The following is a 24015-nucleotide window of genomic DNA, read 5'->3' as shown; positions in this document are numbered from 1 at the left end:
ATTCATTTAACAATCTGCTAAGATGTTAATTACTGTCAATTAACCCAGTGAAAATGAGCTGTTAAGTGACCTCTTCTGCATGGTTATCAGTTTCCACTCTTTGGCTTGGCTTCGCGGACGAAGATTTATGGAGGGGGTAAAAGTCCACGTCAGCTGCAGGCTCGTTTGTGGCTGACAAGTCCGATGCGGGACAGGCAGACACGGTTGCAGCGGTTGCAGGGGAAAATTGGTTGGTTGGGGTTGGGTGTTGGGTTTTTCCTCCTTTGCCTTTTGTCAGTGAGGTGGGCTCTGCGGTCTTCTTCCACTTGGTAGTTTCCACTACCAAGCACCAAAAAGTCAACAAGTCAATCGCCTTCCATTCATCCCAACAAACTTCTTGTTACAGCTCACACATCAAATGTAAAATATATTGTAAAAATGTATTGCTTATAAACTATTTTCCCCAGAAGTATTAAATATGCTATTTGCCAGGCTCATTATGTTCTGTATCAGAACAGTATGTGACTGTTTTCCTGAAAATATTCATACATTAATTTTTAAAAACTTTTTTATTTTTGATTTTCCAAGACTCTCACAAATCCAAAACAACAATGAAATCTTTTCAACAATAATCTATTACATAATACCACAAATTAAATTAAACAAACATAAAGAACCAAAAATCGAAAGAGTCACAGTCCCTTAAAGGAACCAAATATAAACCCGGAGTAACATAAAGTATCTCAATCATTCTACTATCAGTAAGGATTTTTACCTTTCTTCTAATTAGAAGCAGTGTAACTACATCTGCGTAACTCTATGTTGAAGATAGGGTTGCCACACCCTAATGAATGGGTCATATTTTCTCCTTAAATTGTATGTGATTTTCTCCAGGGGAATACAACTCTATCTCCGTATTCCATCATGTAATATTTAGTTGGGAGTCGGACTTCCACATGACCGCTACACTCTTCTTGGTTACTGACAAGGTGACCATCACAAACTGAATTTGGTATCTGGACAATTTAAAACTCAACATCCATACTGTTCCCCAGAAGGTACAATTCCAGATCCTGTGGAAAATCTCCCTTTGTAATTTTTTCAGAATGTCACCCAGGTCCTCCCAGAAAGATCTCACCTTTGTACACAGCCAGGTTGAGTGGATAAAGGTTCCAATCTCAACATCACACCTAAAGCACATTTCCAAAATTTCTGATTTAGATTTATGTAATTTTTGAAGTAGATTGATGCAGGAAATTGAACTACACCGACCTGTACCTGGCATTAATAACTGTTGTCATGCTGTCCAGACACAGATCTGACCAGCAGTGCTCATGGATTGTTGTGCCCAAGTCTGACTCCCACCTTTCGTTCGTCCTGTGTAAGTCCGACTTTGGGCCCCCACTTTGGAATAGGAAATATATCATAGAACTTACACACATTCCCCTTTCGAATTAGAATCTCCATGTCACTACACATGGATAGGGCCATAGATGGTCCCAAATTATCCCTTAACATCTTTGCTGGAGATAGCAGAAGAAAGTTTTATTAGGCAAGTCATATTTATTCCTCAGTTGTTCGAATAGCATGAATTTCCCTTGCTCATAACAATCCTCGATATATCTGATCCCCTTCCAGCATCAGGTATCCAGGATCTTATTACCCAGCGACACGGGAATTAATTTGTTCTGGGTCAAGGATGCTTTAGGAAATATCCCCACCTTTATTCGTAATCATTGATTAATTTTTTTTGACATGTCTGAATTATATGTTTTAATATGGGATTATCCATTTTCTTTGATATCAATTTAGTGTCCCGTTTATATATAAACTCTCCTGCTATCTTTTATCCTACCGTGTTTAGCCTAATTTGTGCCCATGAGGGGATACTTCCTCCCTCAAAGAGTGAGGCAATAGACTCGACTGGGCTACCCAATAATTTTTTTTTTTAATTCAGCAGTTTCAGGCCTCCCAATTAATAATCCCACGCCAATTTTTCCATGGAGATTCTAGCCACTTTATCATTTCTTAACAGCATTCTGACACATCTGTTAAGCATTAAAGAAGCCCTGGGGCAATGTAATGGGAAATGACTGAAATAAATATTGTAATCTTGGCATCACCTTCATTTTAATGTAACTAACTCTGCCCGCCAACATTATGGGCAGGGTTTTCCATCTATCCAAATCCTTCTCAATCTTCCAGAGCAAAGGGAGTCATAAATTAATCAGATCCTTATCTACTTTTATTCCCAAATATTTAATGCCCTCTTGCAGCCATTTAAACTGGCTCTCTTGTGGGTATTGTCTCAAAGCCCTCTTTGTCAAGGGCATAATTTCACTTTTATCCAAATTTATCTTGTACCCAGAGATCTTGCCATAATCGTCCAGAGTGGTCCCCAGCTGGGCTTAAAAAAAAACCCTAATATTAAAATAATGGGTTCTTCTTGGTGGAGAATATTGATTGGCATAATCAATGAAGAATCTGGGTCAAAGTTCAAAACTCAACATCATCCAAAAAGAGAGATCATGTCGCTTTATGAACTTCTCGCTAGTTACATTTTCCTTGTGTATCAAGTGACAAATCCTCAGTGTTTTACTGTTTTGCCAGATCTTTGCCAAACGAAATGGGAATGGGGTGGTATCAAGAGAGAGGTGACGAGCACACAGATCTTTTGTACAATGTCACTGAACCGCTGAACAAACTGTTTTAATTTCAATGCTTTAAACAAAAACATATGGCTTAGAGTTCTTACCAACATCAACCTCGATTGGATCCCCATTGCCAGGCAACGTGATGTTCTGCCTGGAGAATCGCCCACCAAGACCCAGAACGTAGCCTTGAAGTTTGATGACAGGGATGCTGCTGAGATACTGCAGAACAATGCTGTCATCCTTTGCAGTAATCCTCACTTTTAAGCTTTGTCTTTTAACTAGAAACAAAATAAATAAGTACATTTGAATCTTGGGTAGAAAATAAGAAGAGATGTCACTGAGAAAAGGGAGATGGAACAAATAAATAACAAATAACAGACATTTACAAACAAATCTTTCCATCTAATCTAGGGGAACTGCCTTAATGATTGTCAGTATCAACATAACATAGATAACATAGCAAGCCAGGCCTCTAATATGGTTCTTAAATTAGCCAAAGAACAGGAAATCCGGGAGGACTCTAAACGCCGCGATTATTCTTGACGTGTCATGAACCTCAACCTGCAATGGTACCGTCCTTTGGAGTTCATGCTACTTGAACATGGCGGATGTCCAAGGCTGAGGTACAGAAGACGAGTCTGTGATGCACATGATCTTGAGGAGCTTCCGCACACCTGACTGTTGTCGTTTTTGTACCTGAACGTCGAGATCTTGGAACTGGCAAATCGTTTGGCGATGGGGTGCAATTTAGTCCCCGAGAGCAGAGGATGTGAAGCTCGCCAAACCTCACTAAGCCCAAGTTTGTGCTGCAAAGACTAGGGTTTGGATTGGATCACAGGGTTAGGGGGTCACCGAGGAGACAAGTGAGGCATTGATTGTCAATGGAAACTGGTAAAGGTAATTTGATCAGGTTAACGTCTGGACACCTACTTCAGCTTCCGTTAAAGGACAGTTTCTGTTTCTCTTCAACGGGATTAAGAGAAAATGCTGTCAGGAAGCAGCAAATCTAAATATAAATTTAGATTTTTAAAATATTGGCAAGGAATATTAAGGAAAACCAAGAGATTTTATAAACATAAAAAGGGAATGAATATAACTTGGTAAAGAATGGAGATTGTTAGGAACAATCTTGGAGATGGAAAAGTGATGCAGGCAAGTTAAAGAGGACAAATGTTAAATATTGTGTGAGATAATTGAATGTGTACATATTGAACAATTAAATATGTTTCAAAGTGGATAAGTTATCAAGTTCAGAAAAATATAACCCCTTGCCAAGAGAAGGAAGAAATAAAAAAAAGATTCTCATAAAATCCTGACAACTGCTTACTGAGGTTTCCAATTCTGTACTTCAAATATTAAGGGCAGGGTGTGAGTTGGGAAAGCGATAGTGGGCACAGCTGCATCTGCCTCTCCAGGTAGTTTCTAAAATGGCCCACTTGAAAGTTCATTTTGTGTTAAGTTTCATTCATTTTAGAAGTCATCACACTTGCATTAACTGCAAAATCCAGTATTTGCTGGGAGACTGAAGCAAAGTTTCTCCTAATCATTTAGTAAGGTCCAACCTAAAACTCAAACATGCTTAGCCAAGGTGGCCAGCCCAAGAAAAACACAGGAAAAGAGGGCAGCCGATTGTCCATTAAAGCTTTGGGCCTTCTATTAAATATGGAACTACTGGCAACCACATTCCTCTTAGTGTCCATTAGAAACAAAGTTGGTCCATTCCAATATAGAATAGCCACATCTGGAATATTAAAGAGCAGTGACTTAATATAAATGTGGCTATGCCATTAGAAAACAAAGCCAAAAATACGCTCAGCTCCATTTACAATATACATTTCATTTATTTCTGGGGGTGGAGGGTGGGGTCTGAGCATTATTGATAAGACCGATATCCAGCATTTATTGTCCTTAGGAAAGTGAACAGTCCTTCAGGATTTACATCTAGCAGTGATGAAGGGGCTGGCATATTTCTAGGCTAGGATTGTGTGCAACGTGCCCACAAATGATGGTGCTTCCATGCATCTGTTACCCTTGACCTTCCTGGTTTTGAAGGGTGCAGCAGTTCATGCCCATGCAGAAGGAGGTTCAGGAGATTACTCACTATTGGTCTTCAAGTAGCTGATAACTTTCTTGCCATATTAATTTCAGGCATTGAATATATTCATTGAGAAATACGCAAGCACTTTCCAATGACATTCAAAGTAATCACAGACTCTTTTCTATTAATTTACAAGATGTGGGCATTTTCCATCTAGAATCCCTCTGGAAGGATGAAGTGAACCATTGCAGTCCTTGTGGTATGAGCGCTTTCATCCGTGGCTTGGAAATTCTACCACCATTAATGTTCTAAGTATTAACATCAAACAGAACTTTAATTGGATTCGCTACATAAATATGATGGTTACAAGAGCAGATCTCTTTCTTACACCTGAAAATTTTCCATCATCTACAAGACACAAGACAGGAGTATGACAGAATTCCCCTTACTCACCTGAAGAAATGACATCCCATTAACACCCAAGAACCTGAACAGTCTCTGGAACAAAACAGCTTTTTGCTTCCAACCCTGTTCACGAACATGGTTATCATTCACAAAATGCATTGCGACAAATCTCCAAGGCTTCTGAAAACATCATCCTCTAATTCAATCTGAAGGCTATGGCATTTTAATAAGGTGATTGGGATGTTTATGCTCAATAGACAGTAATCTCTCTCCCCCATTACTTAATTTCTCACTCTCTTTCCCTTCCAAAATACTTTAAAAACGTTCCCATGTAGCATGTTGAAAACAATCGAGTTGTTTTTCCATGCCCAGAATAAAGCAAACATTCTTCCATTTATTTCACACTTTATAGCACATCAATTGTCAAATTAAGAGGGTGGGGAAAATATTTTTCTCCCCTATGAACTCCAGAATTGCAGGTGTCAGAATTAGAATAGATTTATTGTCATGAAATGTGTTGCTTTGCAGCACCTGTGTTGTGCATTACAGGTGTAAAAATTACTATATGTCACAGTTCTGTAGCTAATTAAAAATAAATCATTGATGTAAAAAGAGAAAAAACCCATGAGGTGATGTCTGCAGGTCCTTTAAAAATCTGATGGCGGAGAGGAAGAAGCTGTTTTTGTAACGTTGGGAGCACCTCATCCCGATAGTAGCAGTGAGAAAAGGGCAAGGCCCGAATGGTGAGGGTCCTTAATGATAGAGGCTGCTTTCTAAAAATGCCCTTAATGAAGCAAAGGCCAAAGGCCATGAGGGCACTGGTATCCTGCAGGTTTTACTGAATTTCAGAAAACAATGAATGCTGTTCATGTAAAATGACTTGAGAAAACAAAGTGCCTTAAGAATTAATTGTATAACCTAAAATATTTTTAATCTCTGGGAATATTAACTTAATTCAACAATTGAGGTTCAGGTCAGAAGTGTATTTTGCCAGTGCTTCCAGCAACCATTGAAGCGATTTTAATTGCCAAACCATTTCTAATTTACTCATTGTTAAAAGGAATATTCAGCAATATTATTTTAATAGCAGATAAAAATACATATTTGTCAAAATGTTCCAACTATTAACTAAAACCTATTGATAAAATTCATTTCTTTTCCTTATACTGGTTTCACAACAGTGGTAATAGGCTCACCCCATGAGTGGTTATCACCCAATAAAACACTTCCCTGGATTGAAATGTGGAAATAGTAAAAATGCAGACAAACGCTGGGGGGAGCTCGCAGCCGGGGGGGGGGGGGGGGGAGCTCGCAGCCGGGGGGGGGGGCTTGCAGCCGGCGAGGCCTCCAACACTTCTGTGTGTTTTTACTGCAGTCACATGGCAGCAGACACTTGAATTTCATTCTTAAATGTGGAAAAGACAAGTTAATTACAGCCATTCACAACTAAACCCAATAGCATGAACCAATGGAATGTTTTCAGGCCTTCAAAGGATCCCCTACATTATCGATCCTTGGCCTAATGCAAAGAAAAGTAGGTAGAGATTTAATAAAATAATAAATGGTGGTAACATTGTGCTTTACGAATGCCAGTAAAGAACTGTTAATTGCTGAGTATAATTTTTTTTATGGACACAGTAAAGGGGGGGGGAGGGGGGGGGAAAGTCAAGAAATGTAAATAGAAGTAAACCACATTGCACTGCCATTGAACCAGATTAACGCTGGTTTAGTGCCTCAACATCTTTCTACCCTAATTCCCATACGTTTTGCTCTCCTTAGCATCCAGAATTCTATCAGTCGCAGCCAAAAACAGGGCAACGACAACTTATTAGGAAAAGAATTCCAAAAATTTAAAGACATTTCATCTTGATTCACTCTGGGATAAGCTGTTAACCATTAAGTCTATGTCCCCTAGTCATAATCCATGGATTTTTTTAAAATTATGTCAGTCCCTCTCAGAGTCTTGTACATCACATCTGTCTGAACTTCAAGGAGTATAGGAAATGATTATTCTGCTTTCCTTCATAGAACAACACCTTCATCCAAGCAATCCATAAAGTTATGGTGAGAAGTGATCAAAAATACACACAAGGAACAAAGGATATGCTCAGGTGACTTGTATGAAGAGAGAAACTGAGCTATCATTTCAGATCAATGTTGCTTCACTGCACCAATTTGATGTATAGTTTCCTGCCTCTTTATCCACAAATGCTGCAGATTTAACAGGACCCATTTTTAATTTTGACAGATGCTGCGTGACCTGCTGGGAAGTTGTTTAATTTTCTGTGTTTATTTCAAAGTTACAAGGATGCTAAGGGAGTATCGTCTGAGACTCTCACGGTACATCTGCGAAGTACCAAGTGCTAAATCAAGGACCTGCTCCCACACGAATAATGGATTTAAATCACATGGCGTTTTCCAGCACCGACATCATGCCTCTCGGAAGTTTCCAGAGCAAAACTACAAAAACTTTGGTGGCATTTCCAAATTAGAGTTAGGATTTGCTTGCAAATGTCAAACAGTAATTTTAACATGGAATCCATTTATGAAATAAATAACCTCAAATTGTTCAACTTTTTTTTAATCAAAGGAAAAAGTATGTATCATGGTTAATGTGGTTTATGGTGTGAAAAATAAAAAAATTTAAAAAAAAAAATTGTTCAAATTTTTTTAGTTGGTTGCAGAATATTAGACTTGAAATCTCTAAATTAAACCCATGCTCCAATGATTCTTACAAAACTAAGATTACAGACAATCCTGAATATATGATCTTTTAAAATACATCTAATAATTAGCTCTGCTATCACCTTCATTTCACATGAAGTATTTGGGCTGGAGGCAGAAACCGATTCTTTGTGAGAGTCAATTCCATGCGTCAAATAAGCTCTAACACTCTGATTAATTTAGACAGCAAATTTTCTCTGGATATTACATGAAAGACTATTATTCATCAGCTGTAATCAGCTCTGCATTGTTTGGATTCAAATATGAAAGTCTGCAGACATTGCGATTAAAGTTAAAAAAAAAACTCGATGCTGGAGAAACTCAGCAGGTCAAACTTTATGTAGCAAAGGTCAAGATACAGAACCCAGCGTTTTGGGCTTGAGCCCTTCATCAAGGTGCGAGCAAAATGTTGGCAGGTGCCCGAACAAAACGGTGGTGGGGACGAGCACAGTCTCACAGGCAGGAGGGAACACGTGGATGAAGGAGGGAGGAAACACCAGCAAACAAGGGGAGTGGGGATGGTTCCGTGAATGGAGAGGGAAAGGGGTGAAGAGCTGGAGGAAAGAAGACAAGGGGATGCAGAAGAGAGGGAGAATGGAGAGTAGGCGAGAGAAACTGGAGAGGTTATGTACTGTCAGCCTCAAATCATCTCTAAATTGGAGGACCAACACCTAATTTTCCATCTGGGTATTCTACATTCTGATGGCATTAACATTGACTTCTCTGGATGGGTGGGTGGCTGGGGTGGGGGACCGTGGTCTGGCCATTGGGTGCTTGGATGGGTGGGCAGCTGGGGCAAGGATCCTCGGTCAGGAGCTCCAGTGGACATGCAGATAGGGTGTCGGGAGCCAGGACATCAGGAGCTCTGGAGGGCGAGGGTCTGCAGTCGGGATGTCAGGAGCTCTGGAGGGCGAGGGTCTGCAGTCGGGATGTCAGGAGCTCTGGTAGGTGGGTGGCCATGGCGAAGGTTCGCTGCCAGGGTGTTGGGTGCTCAGATGGGCGGTCAGGGCCAAAAATATGGGGAGGGGTATTGATGATTACACAAGTATACATGGTAATTGCTGGAACTGCATGTAGTGAAGATATGTAGAATCAAAGCCAGTTTCCCATGCAAACTTGGTGAGGAGAACCAGAGAAGAATTGGCTCCTTGTCTTCAAAGAATGTTCTGTTGAAATAAAATGAATATTTTAAACAAAAATGTCAGTAAAATCTTGCAGATGTTGGAAATATGAAACCAAAACAAAAAACCAAATCCCAACTGTTCTAATGAAGAGTCTGTGACCTGAAATATTAACTTCGTTTATTTTTCCATAAATGTTTCCAGACCTGCTTCGTGTTTCCAACATTTTCTATTTTTATTTCCAAAACTTAAACCAGTCACACTTGGTTTAACATTTATAATTCTCAAATTAGGAGATTCACATTAGAATATATTCAAAATAAGTTTGATTTCAAGTTCTGTCATGAGCAATGGTAATAATGTAGGGGGGAATGTCATAGAGATGAAAATAAATAAATAAGGGGTTGCTTTTCTTTCTGTTCCTGACAAATTGTCACTTAAAATTGCATCAAAAAGCTGACATATCCCAAATTGCAAAATCATGTGTGAACATTTTTAGTTTGGAACAAATTCAACACAACTTGGTCTGCAATTGAAAGTTGGGTTTTTTTTTTCACTCTTTGTCCACAAAGGGTTGAATTCAGTTTGTAATACTCACTGAAAACAAATTGTAGAGCTTGGTGTTGGAAATGTAATATGACGAGAAAGCCATGCAAAATTCTGTTTCTACATCGAATGGTGTGCACATATTTTAAAGGATCTGTTCTGTGGGAAGCAGGCAGAGGTGCTCATGGGATATTCCTGACAGGATAAGAAATCAGGGATTGGGGACTCTGTGAAGACTTCTGGAAGTGAACTAGTTTGATGTGGCTCAATTGACACACTCATACCACTGGACAGAAATAATTACAGCATTCAAAGATTAGGGAGTGGTCTTCATGCATGAAACACTGGCTTAGCCCTTTATCAAGTAACACCAGCTAAAACCCCAAAGCAAGATTAAAAATAACGTGGATTAATTTGAAACATTAATCACATTTTTCTGGACAATTTCTGTCTGATCTACTGATTTTATTTTATAATCCTGTCTGCTTTTATCGTAGAATTGTACAGTACAGAAATTAGTCATTTTGGCCCACCTTGTCATGTCAATTATGATGCCCTATTTTTACAAGCCCAGAGGACCCCAAAACCCAGCAGCAATAGATATTCACCAAGATAAATGGTTACTTCAACAAAAGTTGCTTTTAATGATCTTTAAACATGAAAACAGAATCACACTTCAGCTTAACTAACCTAACTTAACCCCCTTCTAATTCTAAGCGGACAGTCCAATCTCACTTCTCATTCCTCCAAGTTCACTGGTTGCAGACGATTCTTTTACTGTGCACAGAATTCAAGATTTATAAAGTTCACCAGGCTTTGGTGCTTGAAAGGTAAATGGCCTCCGCTCAGGAAGGTTTTCAGAGAGAGATTTATTGTTCCTTTTAATCACCCACTTCAGTGTCTTGCTGACGAAACTTGCCCCTTCAGGGTTCTCCAGATGATAACCTCTTTCTTTCAGGACTCCAAAGAGTTCCTTTTTGTTTCGCTTATTCCAAGTGAAACATTAGACAGCCAGTCCTCTCCTCTTGCATGGACCACATGGGCTTTAATCAGGCCATCTTCCAAAATGGAGATTTCCACAAGCTTGCCAGCTTGTCCTGTTACAGTCCCAGCTACTTCTGCTGGCTGTTACATTGTGTGTGTGTGTGTGTGTGTGTGTGTGTGTGTGTGTGTGTGTGTGTGTGTGTGTGTGTGTGTGTGTGTGTGTGTGTGTGTGTGTGTGTGTGTGTGTGTGTGTGTGTGTGTGTCCCTCTCGCTCCCACTGAAAGAAAGCCTGTTTGGTTCTCTGCTTGCCAAACCACTGATCCTCCTTGAACAGCTCTAGACAGAAGCGGTTCCGACATGCTCTTTCATCTGTTGCCTTTAATAAACAACAATCCATTAGTGAAGTCTCTTGATCACCCTCCAAAGCTCTTGCAAATTCTCTGAGGCCCCAATATGTCTAGCATGAGCAGAACTCCAGTATTTCAAATAAGATCTGTTTTAAAGTGTTTGCATGTGACCTACACTAACAAACCTTTTCCAATTTATCTCCCAATAACCTATCTATGTACTCTGTCACATTATCAACACTAATCCCATTAGTGGACAATTGGCCCAAAATTGTGTATGCCTTTCCCATCTAAAATGCTATACAAAAATATTTGTATTTGCCTCTACCATGTTCTCTGGCAGCTCCACCCAGCTAACCCGCCTTTTGTGTGAGAAGCTTACCTCTCACCTTAAACCTATGCCCTCTAGTGCTACTTTCCATTGCTCTCGGCCAGTGGTTCTCAACTTTTTTTCTTTCCACTCACATCCCGCTTTAAGCATTCACTATACCATTGGTGCTCTGTGATCAGTGAGGGATTGTTTAAGGTGGGATTGGGTGGAAAGAAAAAGGTTTGAAAACCACTGTTTTAATCGTCCCTAATTGACTCATTATGTGCACCGTTTCCTTACCCCAAAGGAAATGGGCCAATGACAACTTTTCTCAAGCAAAATATTTCAGTAACAATTGGGTCTAGAGCAGTGGTTCTCAACCTTCCCTTCCCACCTGAAGAAATCCCTTACTAATCACAGGGCACTGATGGCCTAGGGAATACTTAAAGTGGAATGTGAGTGGAAAGAAAAAGGTTGAGAATCACTGCTCTAAGCAATCACCTATTTTTATCCTATCTACACCCCTCATAATTTTATAAGCATCCATCATGTCACCTTTCAGCCTCCTATGTTCCAGTGACAATAACCCTCCACCTGCCCAATCTCTTCTTATTAATATACCCTGCAATCCACGTTTCTGGTGAATTTTTTCTGTTGTTACCTTCCTGTAGTGTGGCTCTTCCCATCTTATAAATCTTTCCTAAGTGATTAACAATTATGCCAAAATAATTTTCTGGAATTTTAACATTAACAAAAACTTTAATGTACGAGCGTGCTGGAAGACTCTAAACCTCACACTCATCTTTGTACTGTACATCCATTTAGAAGATCATCTTCCATATAGTCCCAAACATCTAATTTATCAATGTTCAACAGTTGATAAAATACATCACACAATAGTTGACATTACCTTGACAAAATTTTAATAAGAGACTGCAAAGAGTCACATGAACTGTTGAGCTACATTCTCTTTGGCTTGTCTTCGCGGACGAAGATTTATGGAGGGGGTAAAAGTCCACGTCAGCTGCAGGCTCGTTTGTGGCTGACCAGTCCGATGCGGGACAGGCAGACACGGTTGCAGCGGCTGCAGGGGAAAATTGGTTGGTTGGGTTTTTCCTCCTTTGCCTTTTGTCAGTGAGGTGGGCTACATTACTCAAAAGAATACCACCCACAAAAGCCTACAGTCTTCTCTTTGCTCTACTACATAGCAATCACCCAACCCCTCCACCCCCATTGATCCCTCATCCCTCCTTGATTCACTATTCCCATACTGGCCCCCGTCTCTCCTCCTCATACTAGCTATCCCCACGATCAGTCTCAACATTCTTTTGCTTCCACAAATGCTTTTCAATATGCAGAATTCATCCTGCAGATTGTTTTTTTTTGAGAGAAAAGAGCAAGGTTTTATATACTTCCTGGAGCCAGATTAAAATTACGTTCTAACTGGAACATGTCAAAATAATTTGATGTTACAAGGCAAATGATCTCACTAATAACAATCTGAAAAATCTTCACTATAGCATTTTCCAAGGCGACACATCTGCTGGAAAATAGTTACTACAAAATGGTAAGAATATTATTTCTTGTATGGAACCATTTGACAAGACAATTCCGCAGAGATGACCAAAAAACTTATCAAACTTTTTCTGACTATATTTAATTTCAGAGCCATATTTATTGGAAAAGAAACTTTCCATCCATGCACGGCATTTTGAAATCAATTTGATTTCACTAGCTGGCTTTCATATTATTTTAAATCTTCCATTAGTTGCACCCATACATTAATCAATAAAACATATGAAAAAAGATATAAACAACACAACAGAAGTTCATCAAAAGATAGGACTGAAAGAAGTAGACAATTTAGCCAAGTTGATCTCTTTCTAGATCAGCAAGTAGCTCTCCATCTCTGGCAGAATTCAATCATTCTTAAATGAGGTTAGTGCCCTTACAAGGCGATCCATCTCCTTATTTTTAAAACAAATTCTTATTAATTCTAAATTTTTCCATCTCATCCTTTAAACTATTTCTTGAACCTCGTGGCGTTTACATTGAGTTTTCTGTCGATGCACAGGAGGCTTCAGATGCTGAAATCCGCAGGTAAACACAATCTGCTGGAGGAACTTGGAGGGGTGGGCAGCACCAGTGGGAGAAAGAGAATGATTGAGGTTTCAGGTTCGAGCCTTTCACAGAGGCTTGATGCAGGATTCTGGCCAGAAATGCCGACCATTCTTTTTCCTCCCACGATTCATTTCTCCCAGCAAATTGTGTTTAGATTTTTCTATACCATCTGTTTACCTGTGCATCTGGACTTATCAAATTATCGTTCATAGCTTTCTCTTCTGACAAAAAAGATCAACCTCATTGCCCACCCATGATTCCTCACTAATAATTAATATCCACTCTTGACCACAGCTTGTTCAAGGTTCATTCTCAGGAAATTCCAGGTTAATGCTCAACTCCACTCATGGAGAATACAATTAAAAAAATCTAGCTGTATATTAGTTTATACCAATAGTTCACAACCTTTCTCTTTCCACTCACATACCACTTTAAGTATTCCCTAGGCCATCAGTGCTCTGTGATTAGTAAGGAATTGCTTAAGGTGGGATATGAGTGGGAAGGGAAGGTTGAGAGCCACTGCTCTAGACCCAATTATTACTGAAATGTTTTGTTTGAGAAAAATTGTCATTGGCCCATTTCCTTTGGAGTTATGAAACCCTGCACATAACGAGTCAACGAGGGATGATTAAAACAGTGGTTTTCAAACATTTTCTTTCCACCCACATCCCACCTTAAGCAATCCCTTACTGATCACCAATGAGCACCAATGGCATAAGGAATACTAAAAGGGGTATGTGGGTGTAAAAGGTTGAGAACCACTGGTTTAGCGTACTGGGCATGTTTGTTCAGGTGCCTTGCCATTCGGCGTGGGCGATCGTGTCTCTCCATCCATCACGCATGAACTATAGTTAATACAATGATCGCTGTAGAACTTTTTCTTTAAAATACACAGTCAAGAAAATGTATTAAACAAGTAGAATGCTTTGTGCATAATTTTAAGCACCTTGGAGGCAACCATTTATTTTTCCAAAAGTTACACTCAGTATTTATTTTATCATGTCCTTGAAAGGAAAACTTTACTCAATTTGGAAAGTTTATTTTCCAGGCTGATAATTATTTTCCTGAACTCTGTGATGTCTGTAAAAAGAAGTTTCTGTGCTATTACCCATGGTGGTATTGCCAGATGACTACTTCCAGCTGACAACAATTAGCAAACAATGCCAAACAAAATCACCTTTCATTTTAACAGTCATACATGGTTTTTAATTTACTGTTAAAATGAATCACCCCAGTGACCAAGAGTTCTATTGCAACCTGCAGTAAAGATCAGTGACATGGGTTGGTCTGTCATGGTGAAGTAGTAAAAGGCTCTAGTAAGAACCAAGCCAGATTGCACCTTGAAAAAAGTGACAACACTGCCGGAGCTGCTGTGACAGCAGCATTGCCTCTGGTGCGGACCCAAGAGAGTGGAGAGAGGAGACACAGAGCTGCTCCAAAGGGTTCAACTACCCAGTCTCAATGCCAGTGGATCCGTTCAGACATTAAACGACCTGTCAGAGGAGTCGACGGTGTTTTTAAACTAAAATCATGCAGTTGCAAAGGTTTGTGCCCAAGATGGCAGTGCCAGTGTTTCCCAGCAACCACGACAGGATGCAGACTCGGGAGCAGCGGACCGCTACAGAGATCCAGAAATGGGGAGAACATCACGCTGCTTCTCCCCCCCACCCACCCACCCAGATCTGAAAGATTTTCAAGTTCCTGAGCTTGTGTTATTCACTTTTTTATAGTTACACTCTATAATGAATATTGGGATAAAAGTGCAATCAATCACTGAATTCAATCTATGTTAGATTTTAGATTATGCCAAGCACTAATTTACATGGCATAGAATATCTGCAAAGGTCACGGTTTAAGACTTCAGAGTTATTCACAATATAGAAACAAACCTACATGAATTCATCTACTGACATGTACAATTTAATTCATATTATGTCAGTTAATGCTTGCAATATGTGTATGTAGATATAAAATTCATCTTTGGTCACAAGCATTTTAGATCGAAGGTAGTAACTATAAGTTATATTTACCTCTCACTCATTCACTTCCATAAATGTTTTGATCCCAAATCTCAGGGAAGAATATGAACAATAACACTGGACAACAATCGTTTTCAAAATGTTTGCTTCCTGAAAGAAAGTTGGGGATTATGATAGGCAACTTCAAGCTAAACGCAAAGATAGTTTCAGCTTTGGTGGATCACGTCGGAAGTTGGAGAAAGATTAAATTAACTTTTATTAAAGTTTAACATGTTTAATCGTATAATGATGCTGACACATTACGTTAGTTCAAATCACCTAAAAATGTTTTACCACCAATTTTTATTTGTACTCAGCACCTGATGCCTCTTGTGGCAGTGTCCAACAATAATTGGCCAACATTGATGGATTCCAGTTGCCCTGATACTACTCTTCCATGGTCATAATGTCCTGGTGAAGCCTTTCACCATGTTCGCCACTGACTGCACCGAGATCAGCAGGGAAGACGTCCATAAAGTGCAAAAATTCATTTTCTGCATTCACTTCATGGTTTTGTATGTTTGCAATAGGCTTACATACAATAGGTCACCGCCAGTGGGCTGATCTCGCCTCCAACCGTGCATCTTGGCGCCTCACAGTTCGGCGGGCAGCAACCTCCTTTGAAGAAGACCGCAGAGCCCACCTCACTGACAAAAGGCAAAGGAGGAAAAACCCAACACCCAACCCCAACCCACCAATTTTGCCCTGCAACCGCTGCAATCGTGTCTGCCTGTCCCGCATCGGACTGGTCAGCCACAAACGAGCCTGCAGCTGACGTGGACTTTTTACCCCCTCCATAAATCTTCGTCCGCGAAGCCAAGCCAAAGAAGAAAGAAGAACATACAATAGGACAGGAAATTACAAAAAACAGGTTAATATCTAAAAAACAGTACATGATAGGAAATTTTTAAGGTGATTTTTGTGATCAGCAGCCCAAAATACACTGCTAGGGACCACGGACTGACCTTTTGGACTGTGGACAGTCATTATAAAAGATGGATTTCTGCTAAGAACTCTATGCAACCTGTGATACAGCTGAGTGCTGACTCGCCAAAGATTGGAACTTTCAAGAGCAAAGGGAGAATCCAGCTGTGAAGCAGAGAGCGGCAGAGGGCAGCTGGAGAGCTGTGTGAAATGAACATGCTTCATAAGTGAGGATTCGTAAGTTTACTGCGACGGAACATCAGTCATTTCTCTCTCCAATGTTCACCACAACCTTCCTTGTTATTAGTTAAAGAACTGAACTTGGACATTGAACTTTAAGATTGAATTCTGCAGACGGTGTTATTTGAACTGACTAACTGACTGACCTGGGGTTTTGGAGGATTTTTCTTTTTGAATATGGGACACAGACTGTAATGGTCTGGGTTTTTCCACATACACACTGTTTATAAATATATGATAACTGTATATTTGCTACAGATAATTATAGTGGGGTTAATTGTGTTAAGATATCATATTATTAATAAATATAGAGTTAAAACTTAACCCTTTTGAATTGTGTCTTCTGTTGTTGCTAGTTTAAGGTGTAACAAATTGGGGATCATTCGGGATTCAAACAAATTTGGGAGCTTAGAGATCAATTGATTAGTGATCAGTTGTCTGAGTCTGAATCAAGCTGGAGCTTGGTGATCATTGGAATTCCAGTCTGGTCCAGGAAATATCTTTGGTAAAAAATAACTATAACAACAGGCAACAAACCAGCAGCCACGGATTTGGAGCGATTTTTGGCATTACCATCGCTTGAGAATTTGAAAAAGACTAACAAGCACATGTTGGTGGCTATTGCAAGTTGGCAATTGCTTCAGTAAAACCACAAATGAAATGAGAGAGAGAGAGATAATTAAAGAGAAAGCTCAACAAGCTTGATGAATCCCATCGTGGCCAAAGCGGACTTGTTGAATCCCATTGTGGTTAAAAAAGGAGGACTTCTGAAGGGAATTGTTGAACCCCATTGTGGCTAAAAAAGGACTGTGTTGGCCCATTGCCCAAAACTGGGAATCAGTATTTGTCGACAATTATGTGTACAGCCACAAGGTTTCCGGAGGACATTCCTCTGAGAAACATTAAAATAAAGGCAATTGTGGAGGCTTTGTTAAAATTTTTCACCTTGATTGGCCTGTCTAGAGAAATTCTATCAGATCAAGGGACTAATTTTCTGTCAGGCTTATTCCAACAAGTGATTTATGAATTGAGAGTTAAGCAGATGGTATCATCTGCAGACCATCCACAGAGTCAAAGAGCCTTAGAGAGGTTCCATTCGGTCCTGAAAAACATGATGGGAACTTATTGTTTTGAGAATGAGAAGGTTTGGGAGGAAGGAGTTCATTGGCTTTTATTGCAGTGAGGGAGTCTGTCCAACAATCACTTGCTTTTAGTCCATTTGAGTTGGTCTTTGGACAGGAGGTGAGAGGTCCTTTAATGTAATTAAAGGAACAGTGGTTAATAATGACGTGCATTTAAATTTGTTGGATTATGTCTTTAACTTTAAGGATCATTTGCATAAAGCTTATGAAATGGCAAAGAAGAATTTAAAGGCCACTCAACAGAAGATACAGGTTCGATATGATCACAAGGCAAAGATGAGAAATTTTAAACCTGGTGACAAAGTGTTGGTTCTGTGTCCTACACATTCAAATCCACTGAGGGCGAGGTTTTCAAGACCAGATGAAGTTAAGTCTAAAATTAATGAGGCCACTTATGTTATTGAGACACCTAATTGCAGACAAGAAACTCAGGTCTGTCATGTAAATATGATTAAGCCATATTTTGAGCAGGTGGCTCACAGTGAAACTAAACTTTTGCCAGAGGTGATGGTTATTGATCAAGATAATGGGGAGACAAATAAAACAAGTTTCAGAGAAGGGTCACAAAAATTGATAAGCATGAGGTTGGAAAATTTCATGGTTTGGCAGGACCTGGAAAAAAAGTGGACTCATCTCCAAACTTCAGAAAGTTGAAATAAAATGAGACAGTTACTTATACCTCCGAGAATTTCCATAGCTTATTGAAGTAGGCAAAGCTAGTCCTATTAAACAGCATTCCTTTCAGATGAATATGGGAAAAGTCAGACTGGTAGATCAGGAAATTGACTGCGTGTTGAAGAATGGTATCATTAGAAAGTCTTCTTCAAACTGGAGTTCATCTCATGTTTTAGTGCCTAAGCCAGATGGAACTGTTAGGTTTTGCATTGACTATAGGAAGGTAAATGCTGTGATAAAGACACATGCTGATCCTGTTCCTGATTGTATAGACAAGGTGGGGAATGCAAAATTTCTTACTTATTAACTTGTTGAAAGGTTCCTTTAACAGATGGAGGTAAGAGGTAAAGAGATTTCTGGATTTGTAACACCTTCTGGGCTGTACGAGTACAATGTCATGCCCTTTGGAATGAAGAATGCTCTGGGGACATTTCCAACAATGGTTAATTCTGCAATTCAGGGGTTGAAGCACACAGGTTGTTACAAAGATGATTTAGTTATAAGTAGTGACACATGGGAAGAGCATATCCTTGAGTTAGAGAATTGTTTAATCGACTTTTAAAAGCAAATCTCACAGTTAATTTAAGTAAATGTGAGTTTGGTCATGCGACTGTTACTTATCTGGGTTATGTCATAGCACAGGAGTAGCTGGCATCAATTTGACTATCCCAGAGTTTCCTGTTCCAATTAGTAACAAAACTCTTCAAAGGTTCCTGGGAATTATTGGCTACTATCGCAAGTTTTGTAAAAACTTTGCAGATATTACACTCCCTCTAACAAAACTGCTGAAGAAGAGAGAAAAATTTGTCTGGTCAAAATGTTGCCAAGAAGCATTTTTAAAATTGAAGGCCATTTTATCAACCTATTCTTAAGTCATCTGACTTAGAGAAACCATTTTCTTTGGCCGTGGATGTCAGCAATGAAGCTGTGAGTGCGGTGTAGTTACAAAAGAATAATGATGATATTGACCATCCTGTATCCTATTTCTCAAAATAGTTTAATGATCATCAGAAGAAGATTCCGCCATAGAGAAAGAGTTGTTAGCTTTACAATATTTTGATGTTTACATTTGTACAGCTCAAAAACCGCTTATGGCATATAATGATCATAATACATTGATCTTTTTATCTAAAATGAAGAAGAAGAATAGATGCTTGTTAAATTAGAGTTTGATTTTTACAAGAGTATGATTTGATGATTAAACACTTTAAGGGAAAGGATAATGTGATTGCTGATTGACTTTCTAGATGCTAAACTTTGTAAATGAAATTAGTTACTGTGTGTGCCTGTAGATAAATATAGTGTTTTGCTTTATATTGTGACACCTTAATTAATTGTTCAAATTTTGTTCTTACAGACCAAAATTTTATTTGTGGGCGGGAAGTGTTATGGACCGTGGACTGACCTTTTGGACTGTTAACTGTCATTATAAAGGATACATTTCTACTAATAACTCTGTTCAACATGTGGCATCACTGAATGCTGACTTGCCAATTGTTGGAACTTTCGAGAACAAAGGGAGAATCCAGCTGTGAAGCAGAGAGCAGCAGTTGGAGTGGCAGAGGACAGCTGGAGTGGCAGAGAGCTGTGTAAAATGCACATGCCTCATAAGTGAGGATTCATAAGTTTACTACAATGCAACATCAGTAATTTCTCTCTCCAACATTCAATACAACCTCCTTTGTTATCAGTTAAAGAAATGAACTTGGACATTTAACTTTGAGATCAAATTCTGTGGACAGTGTTTTTTTTTTTGGACTGACTTACTTGACTGACCTGGGGTTTGGGGGAATTTTTTTTAATTTTTGCATATTGGGCATATACTGAAATGGTCTGGGTTTTTGCTATAGATATTTATAGTAGGGTTAATTGAGTTAAGACATTATATTGCTAATAGTCATTTACAAATATAGAGTTAAAATTGCATCTTCTGGTACTGCTGGTTTGAGATGTAACAACACCCCAAAGTGTTCAGGAAGCAAATCTTCATTGTCCAGTGTAATTATACTAAACGATAGCCTTTGGAGTTAGAGATGCAAGTGGCAGAGTACAAGCTTCTCATCCCATACAAAGTTGTGAAAGGCAAATAAAAGCCTTGGTGAAGGAGCTCACAATTGGTCAGGGGAACTTGCAGACACTAAATTATTGACTAACTGACCCTTATTCATGCCTACCCTTTGTCAGCAGTAAGTCAGCCGCTGATGTATAAAGTTTGGTCAGAGATAACAGAAGTTAGTGAGCAGGGTGTTTCCAAGGTGGAGCTGGGTCTGAGTGAGTCAGAGGTCTATCCAAGCCAAAACCGACGCCAAGATAAATTGAAAATATGAAATTTGATATAAAGTGAAAACAAAGAGCTAAAATTTGATTGTAACTGCACTAAGATCTTTAACCACTTTCATTAATATTGAACATCAGTAAATTTATAAAAGGCTATGTATTTCCTTTTGGTACCTCATTCTGAAGTAATTTACATCCTCAAAAATATGGGCAATATTGTCTGAATCTACATTATATTGCAATAATTACTATATCACATACTCTAAGTGTTGTATTTCCAAAATATGTTGCTAACATGTACCAAAGGAAAGTCAGCAAATGCCAGAATTTGTCTGTTGGCTTGCCTTTTCTTTCCCTGTGATTCAGGGCCAAGCCACATAGAGAGTTAGTTGGCTTGAATAGAGTTTAGTTTTGCTTGGCTCGACTAGTGCCAATATAAAAGGGGGAAGAGAGGAAGAACCGTTAGCAGTTCTAAATGTACTAGAATCGTAACTTCAGATTAAAATTTTATTGTCAATATTAGAAAATTAATTAATTGATTTTTCTAGCTACTCGTTTACTTGATTGTTGTTGTTTACTTGATTTTAATGAAGTTGGTTTGCACACCTTTATCCAATAGTGTAGTCTGGCACACACTTTGGACATTATAATTAAATACTATTCAACACATGTTCTGTCTGGCTCATACAAAGCATCTTTCCCATTAATCTCCATGAGAATCTATTCTCATGCAGAGCAGAATAGATTTGATTTGGATCAACACGCTGGAAAATGTACATGAGGTAAGAGATGGATAAATAGATAAATATCCACCATTGAACAAGACTCAGTTGTATTTTCTTGTTTTATTTATCTTTTTTTCAAGAATCTAGCTATCACTGGCAAGAACAGCATTTATTGCATGAGAATAGGTAGTGTTGAGCTGGCGTCTTGAAGCCTCATGGAGTAGCAATGGTACAATAAGTGGCTTCCATGCTATTTCAAAGTCAACTATGTGGAACAGCACTGTAGTCAATTGTAGGCAAGGCTGAGTAGAGATGGCAGGTTTCCTTCCTTGTCAGTCATTAGGGCCCTTTCAAATTGCCGTGTAAAATGGGGTTAACTGGGCAATTTGTACGGTTAATGCCCCAGTGACGCGACAGTTAGAAAGGGTCTGACCCAGTCAACCCTGTCAGAATCCAACTGGGTCCCTGACCCATCTCAGAGGTAGTTAGGAAGCCGAGTTAAACTTACCTAGGTTGCGTCCACAGGCGTTTTGAAAATGAAAATGGCTGACCCGCTTATTCCAGTGACGTCAGTGCTTGCGTGCGTGCACCGGGCAGTCACCGTCTGAACATCCGGCAGTACTTCTGGTGAGTACATGATGCGTCATTGCAGGGGCAGGATCCCCTTTAAATTGCCGGGTTGGCGATTTAATGGGTAGATCTCCCTGCAATTTAAAAGGTGCATCCAGCACCTTTGTCCCAGTAATCATACCCGAGTCCCAGGAGGGGTCCTCAAGTGATGCAGCTTAAAAGAGGCTATTAGGAAATGCGATGGAATTTGGCAACAAACCATTAGTTTTCATGGTCATTATAGGAAAAAGTAATTGTTTTGGTTACAAATTACAGGTTATTAAATTAATTTAAATAGCACGTCTGCTGGGAACTGGGAAGAGTAATAGATTTTCTGAATTTTTCATCCAAGCCTTTTGAATGATATGAAATTAAATATAATCCTCATCCCCCTCCAAAACCAAATCACTCTGAAATCATCAAGATTCTGCAAAATACAGTTGCTCGGGATATAGGTGCTTCAGGACATTTTCTTAAAATTCAGCAAGAAAGAGAGACTCTGCTGTACAAGAATGAAAAGAAGAATTCTCACTGGGAGGTCTTGGAATAAAATTTACGTGCCCTGGGGGAAAATAATGTCCGAAGCACTTGCTTTTCAGTAAGAAGACCCAAAAAGAAATACAACATACCCTCTGACCATAGAAGCATTCAGTGTCTGCTTTGTCAGTAAATAAAAAGGCTATAGTGTCCGTCCACACATCAGAATTTTCCAGGCTAGAGTTGGAGACAATTGTTTTCTATACACCATTTCATAAGGAACTTCATGGCCACTCTCTGATCCAAAAGACCTTATTGCATTTTATTCTCCCCTGGAAGGGAGCAATAGATGGAGAAAGCATGTGGACAGGATTGAGAACTTTGCAACGCACGATGGTTCGTCTCTTTGAAGCTGCTATGGGGTGGTACTGAAACCAGGAGAGATCTCATGCCCTGCTGGATGTTTTCCACGTACCACCCACATCGCAGCATGACATCAACTCATTTTGCATTTCTATTGTGGCTCTTGCAAAGAAACCCCGGGGGGGGGGGGGGTTTGAAAAAGGGCTATTGCATTATCAAATGGTTCTTGATTGCACTGTTCATTCTATTTATGATCAGACAGGTTACTGGTACAATTAAACACAGATTCTAATGACTGGGTTATTCTGGATGCGCAATGCTGGCTGCAGCAGGTACATTCTGCTGGCCTGCAGAATAACCATGGAGAATCAACCCCATGTTTTACAGAGCATTACAAGTAGAACTAGAGGAGAAGGAAAGAACGGAAGGAAGGCACCACATTCAAAGCCTCTGTGGACTTTTTGTGAATCCTTCACATCCCACAACTTGCCTTTCCACTATCCCTAAGCACCTGGCTACAAAAATAGTCAGCGCACCGTTAAATATACCAGACCAAAAAGAAAAAAAATCACCAAATCACTTCATCATTCTTCTCCATTCCCTTTTTTTTGCCTTTCTTCCAAGATCCTTTACCTGTCCTGCTGCTATCTCAGTGGTAGGTGAAAGGCATTTGGAATAAAGGAGGCTGAAAATGTGCCTGAAGGATGACCTTAAATAGTTTTGTGGAGCCGACCTTTAGAATCTACAACCTTGAAATTATGGCTGTAAACTGGAGTGTGTAGCAATGGTGAGATGGTCAATAACTGTCACCTTCAGTGAGGATTACGCTTTTGCCCCAAGCATGGGGAAGTCCTCATAATCTAAGGAAGGACAGATTGTCACACTGCAGCTGCAACATTCCACAAAGCTGTAGGAGCGCTAGAATCAGAACCACACTGGCAGTTTCCAAGCTCCCAAAAGAGCGCCAGGATTTTGAATGAATCCTGCATTTCCTGAAGAACATTGACTATTAGTTTCTCCTTGGCAGATGTGCTATTTGTGATGTCCACCACAGGAAAAGGTGGGCTACAGGAAAAATGCCAAGCCCTGTAGCATGGTTGACATCACACATTGGCTTTCTGCCATCTTCTGCAGGCTGCCCCATCCATGTACTTATGTAACGCATCACATTTGTGCATGACATGCCTCCAGGACATATAGAAGTGCTACCATTTGGTCCTGGTTTCAGACTTGCCAGCTGCAATGATTCATCTCATGCAAATCCTGCTTTGAAACCAACTTCTGAGGGGTACAGTGGTATGCAGGTTATAGCATTCAGGGACCGACACAAATTATC

At 39.6% G+C, this 24015-nt stretch overlaps 1 protein-coding gene across 2 annotated transcripts in view; it reads right to left on the bottom strand.

Annotated features, from left to right (window-relative positions):
• LOC138738437 (target of Nesh-SH3-like) overlaps positions 1–24015 on the bottom strand; it is a 207561-nt gene that overhangs the window by 173898 nt on the left and 9648 nt on the right. For both annotated transcript variants that reach the window (XM_069888645.1, XM_069888648.1), the window contains exon 2: positions 2735–2911. In XM_069888645.1, coding sequence (XP_069744746.1) covers positions 2735–2911 — 177 coding nt within the window. The remainder of the gene's footprint in view (positions 1–2734; positions 2912–24015) is intronic.

This window comes from Narcine bancroftii, chromosome 7 (assembly GCF_036971445.1).
Source record: "Narcine bancroftii isolate sNarBan1 chromosome 7, sNarBan1.hap1, whole genome shotgun sequence".
In the NCBI taxonomy this organism is placed as follows: Eukaryota; Metazoa; Chordata; class Chondrichthyes; order Torpediniformes; family Narcinidae; genus Narcine; species Narcine bancroftii.
This window is presented reverse-complemented; position numbering and strand designations above follow the sequence as displayed.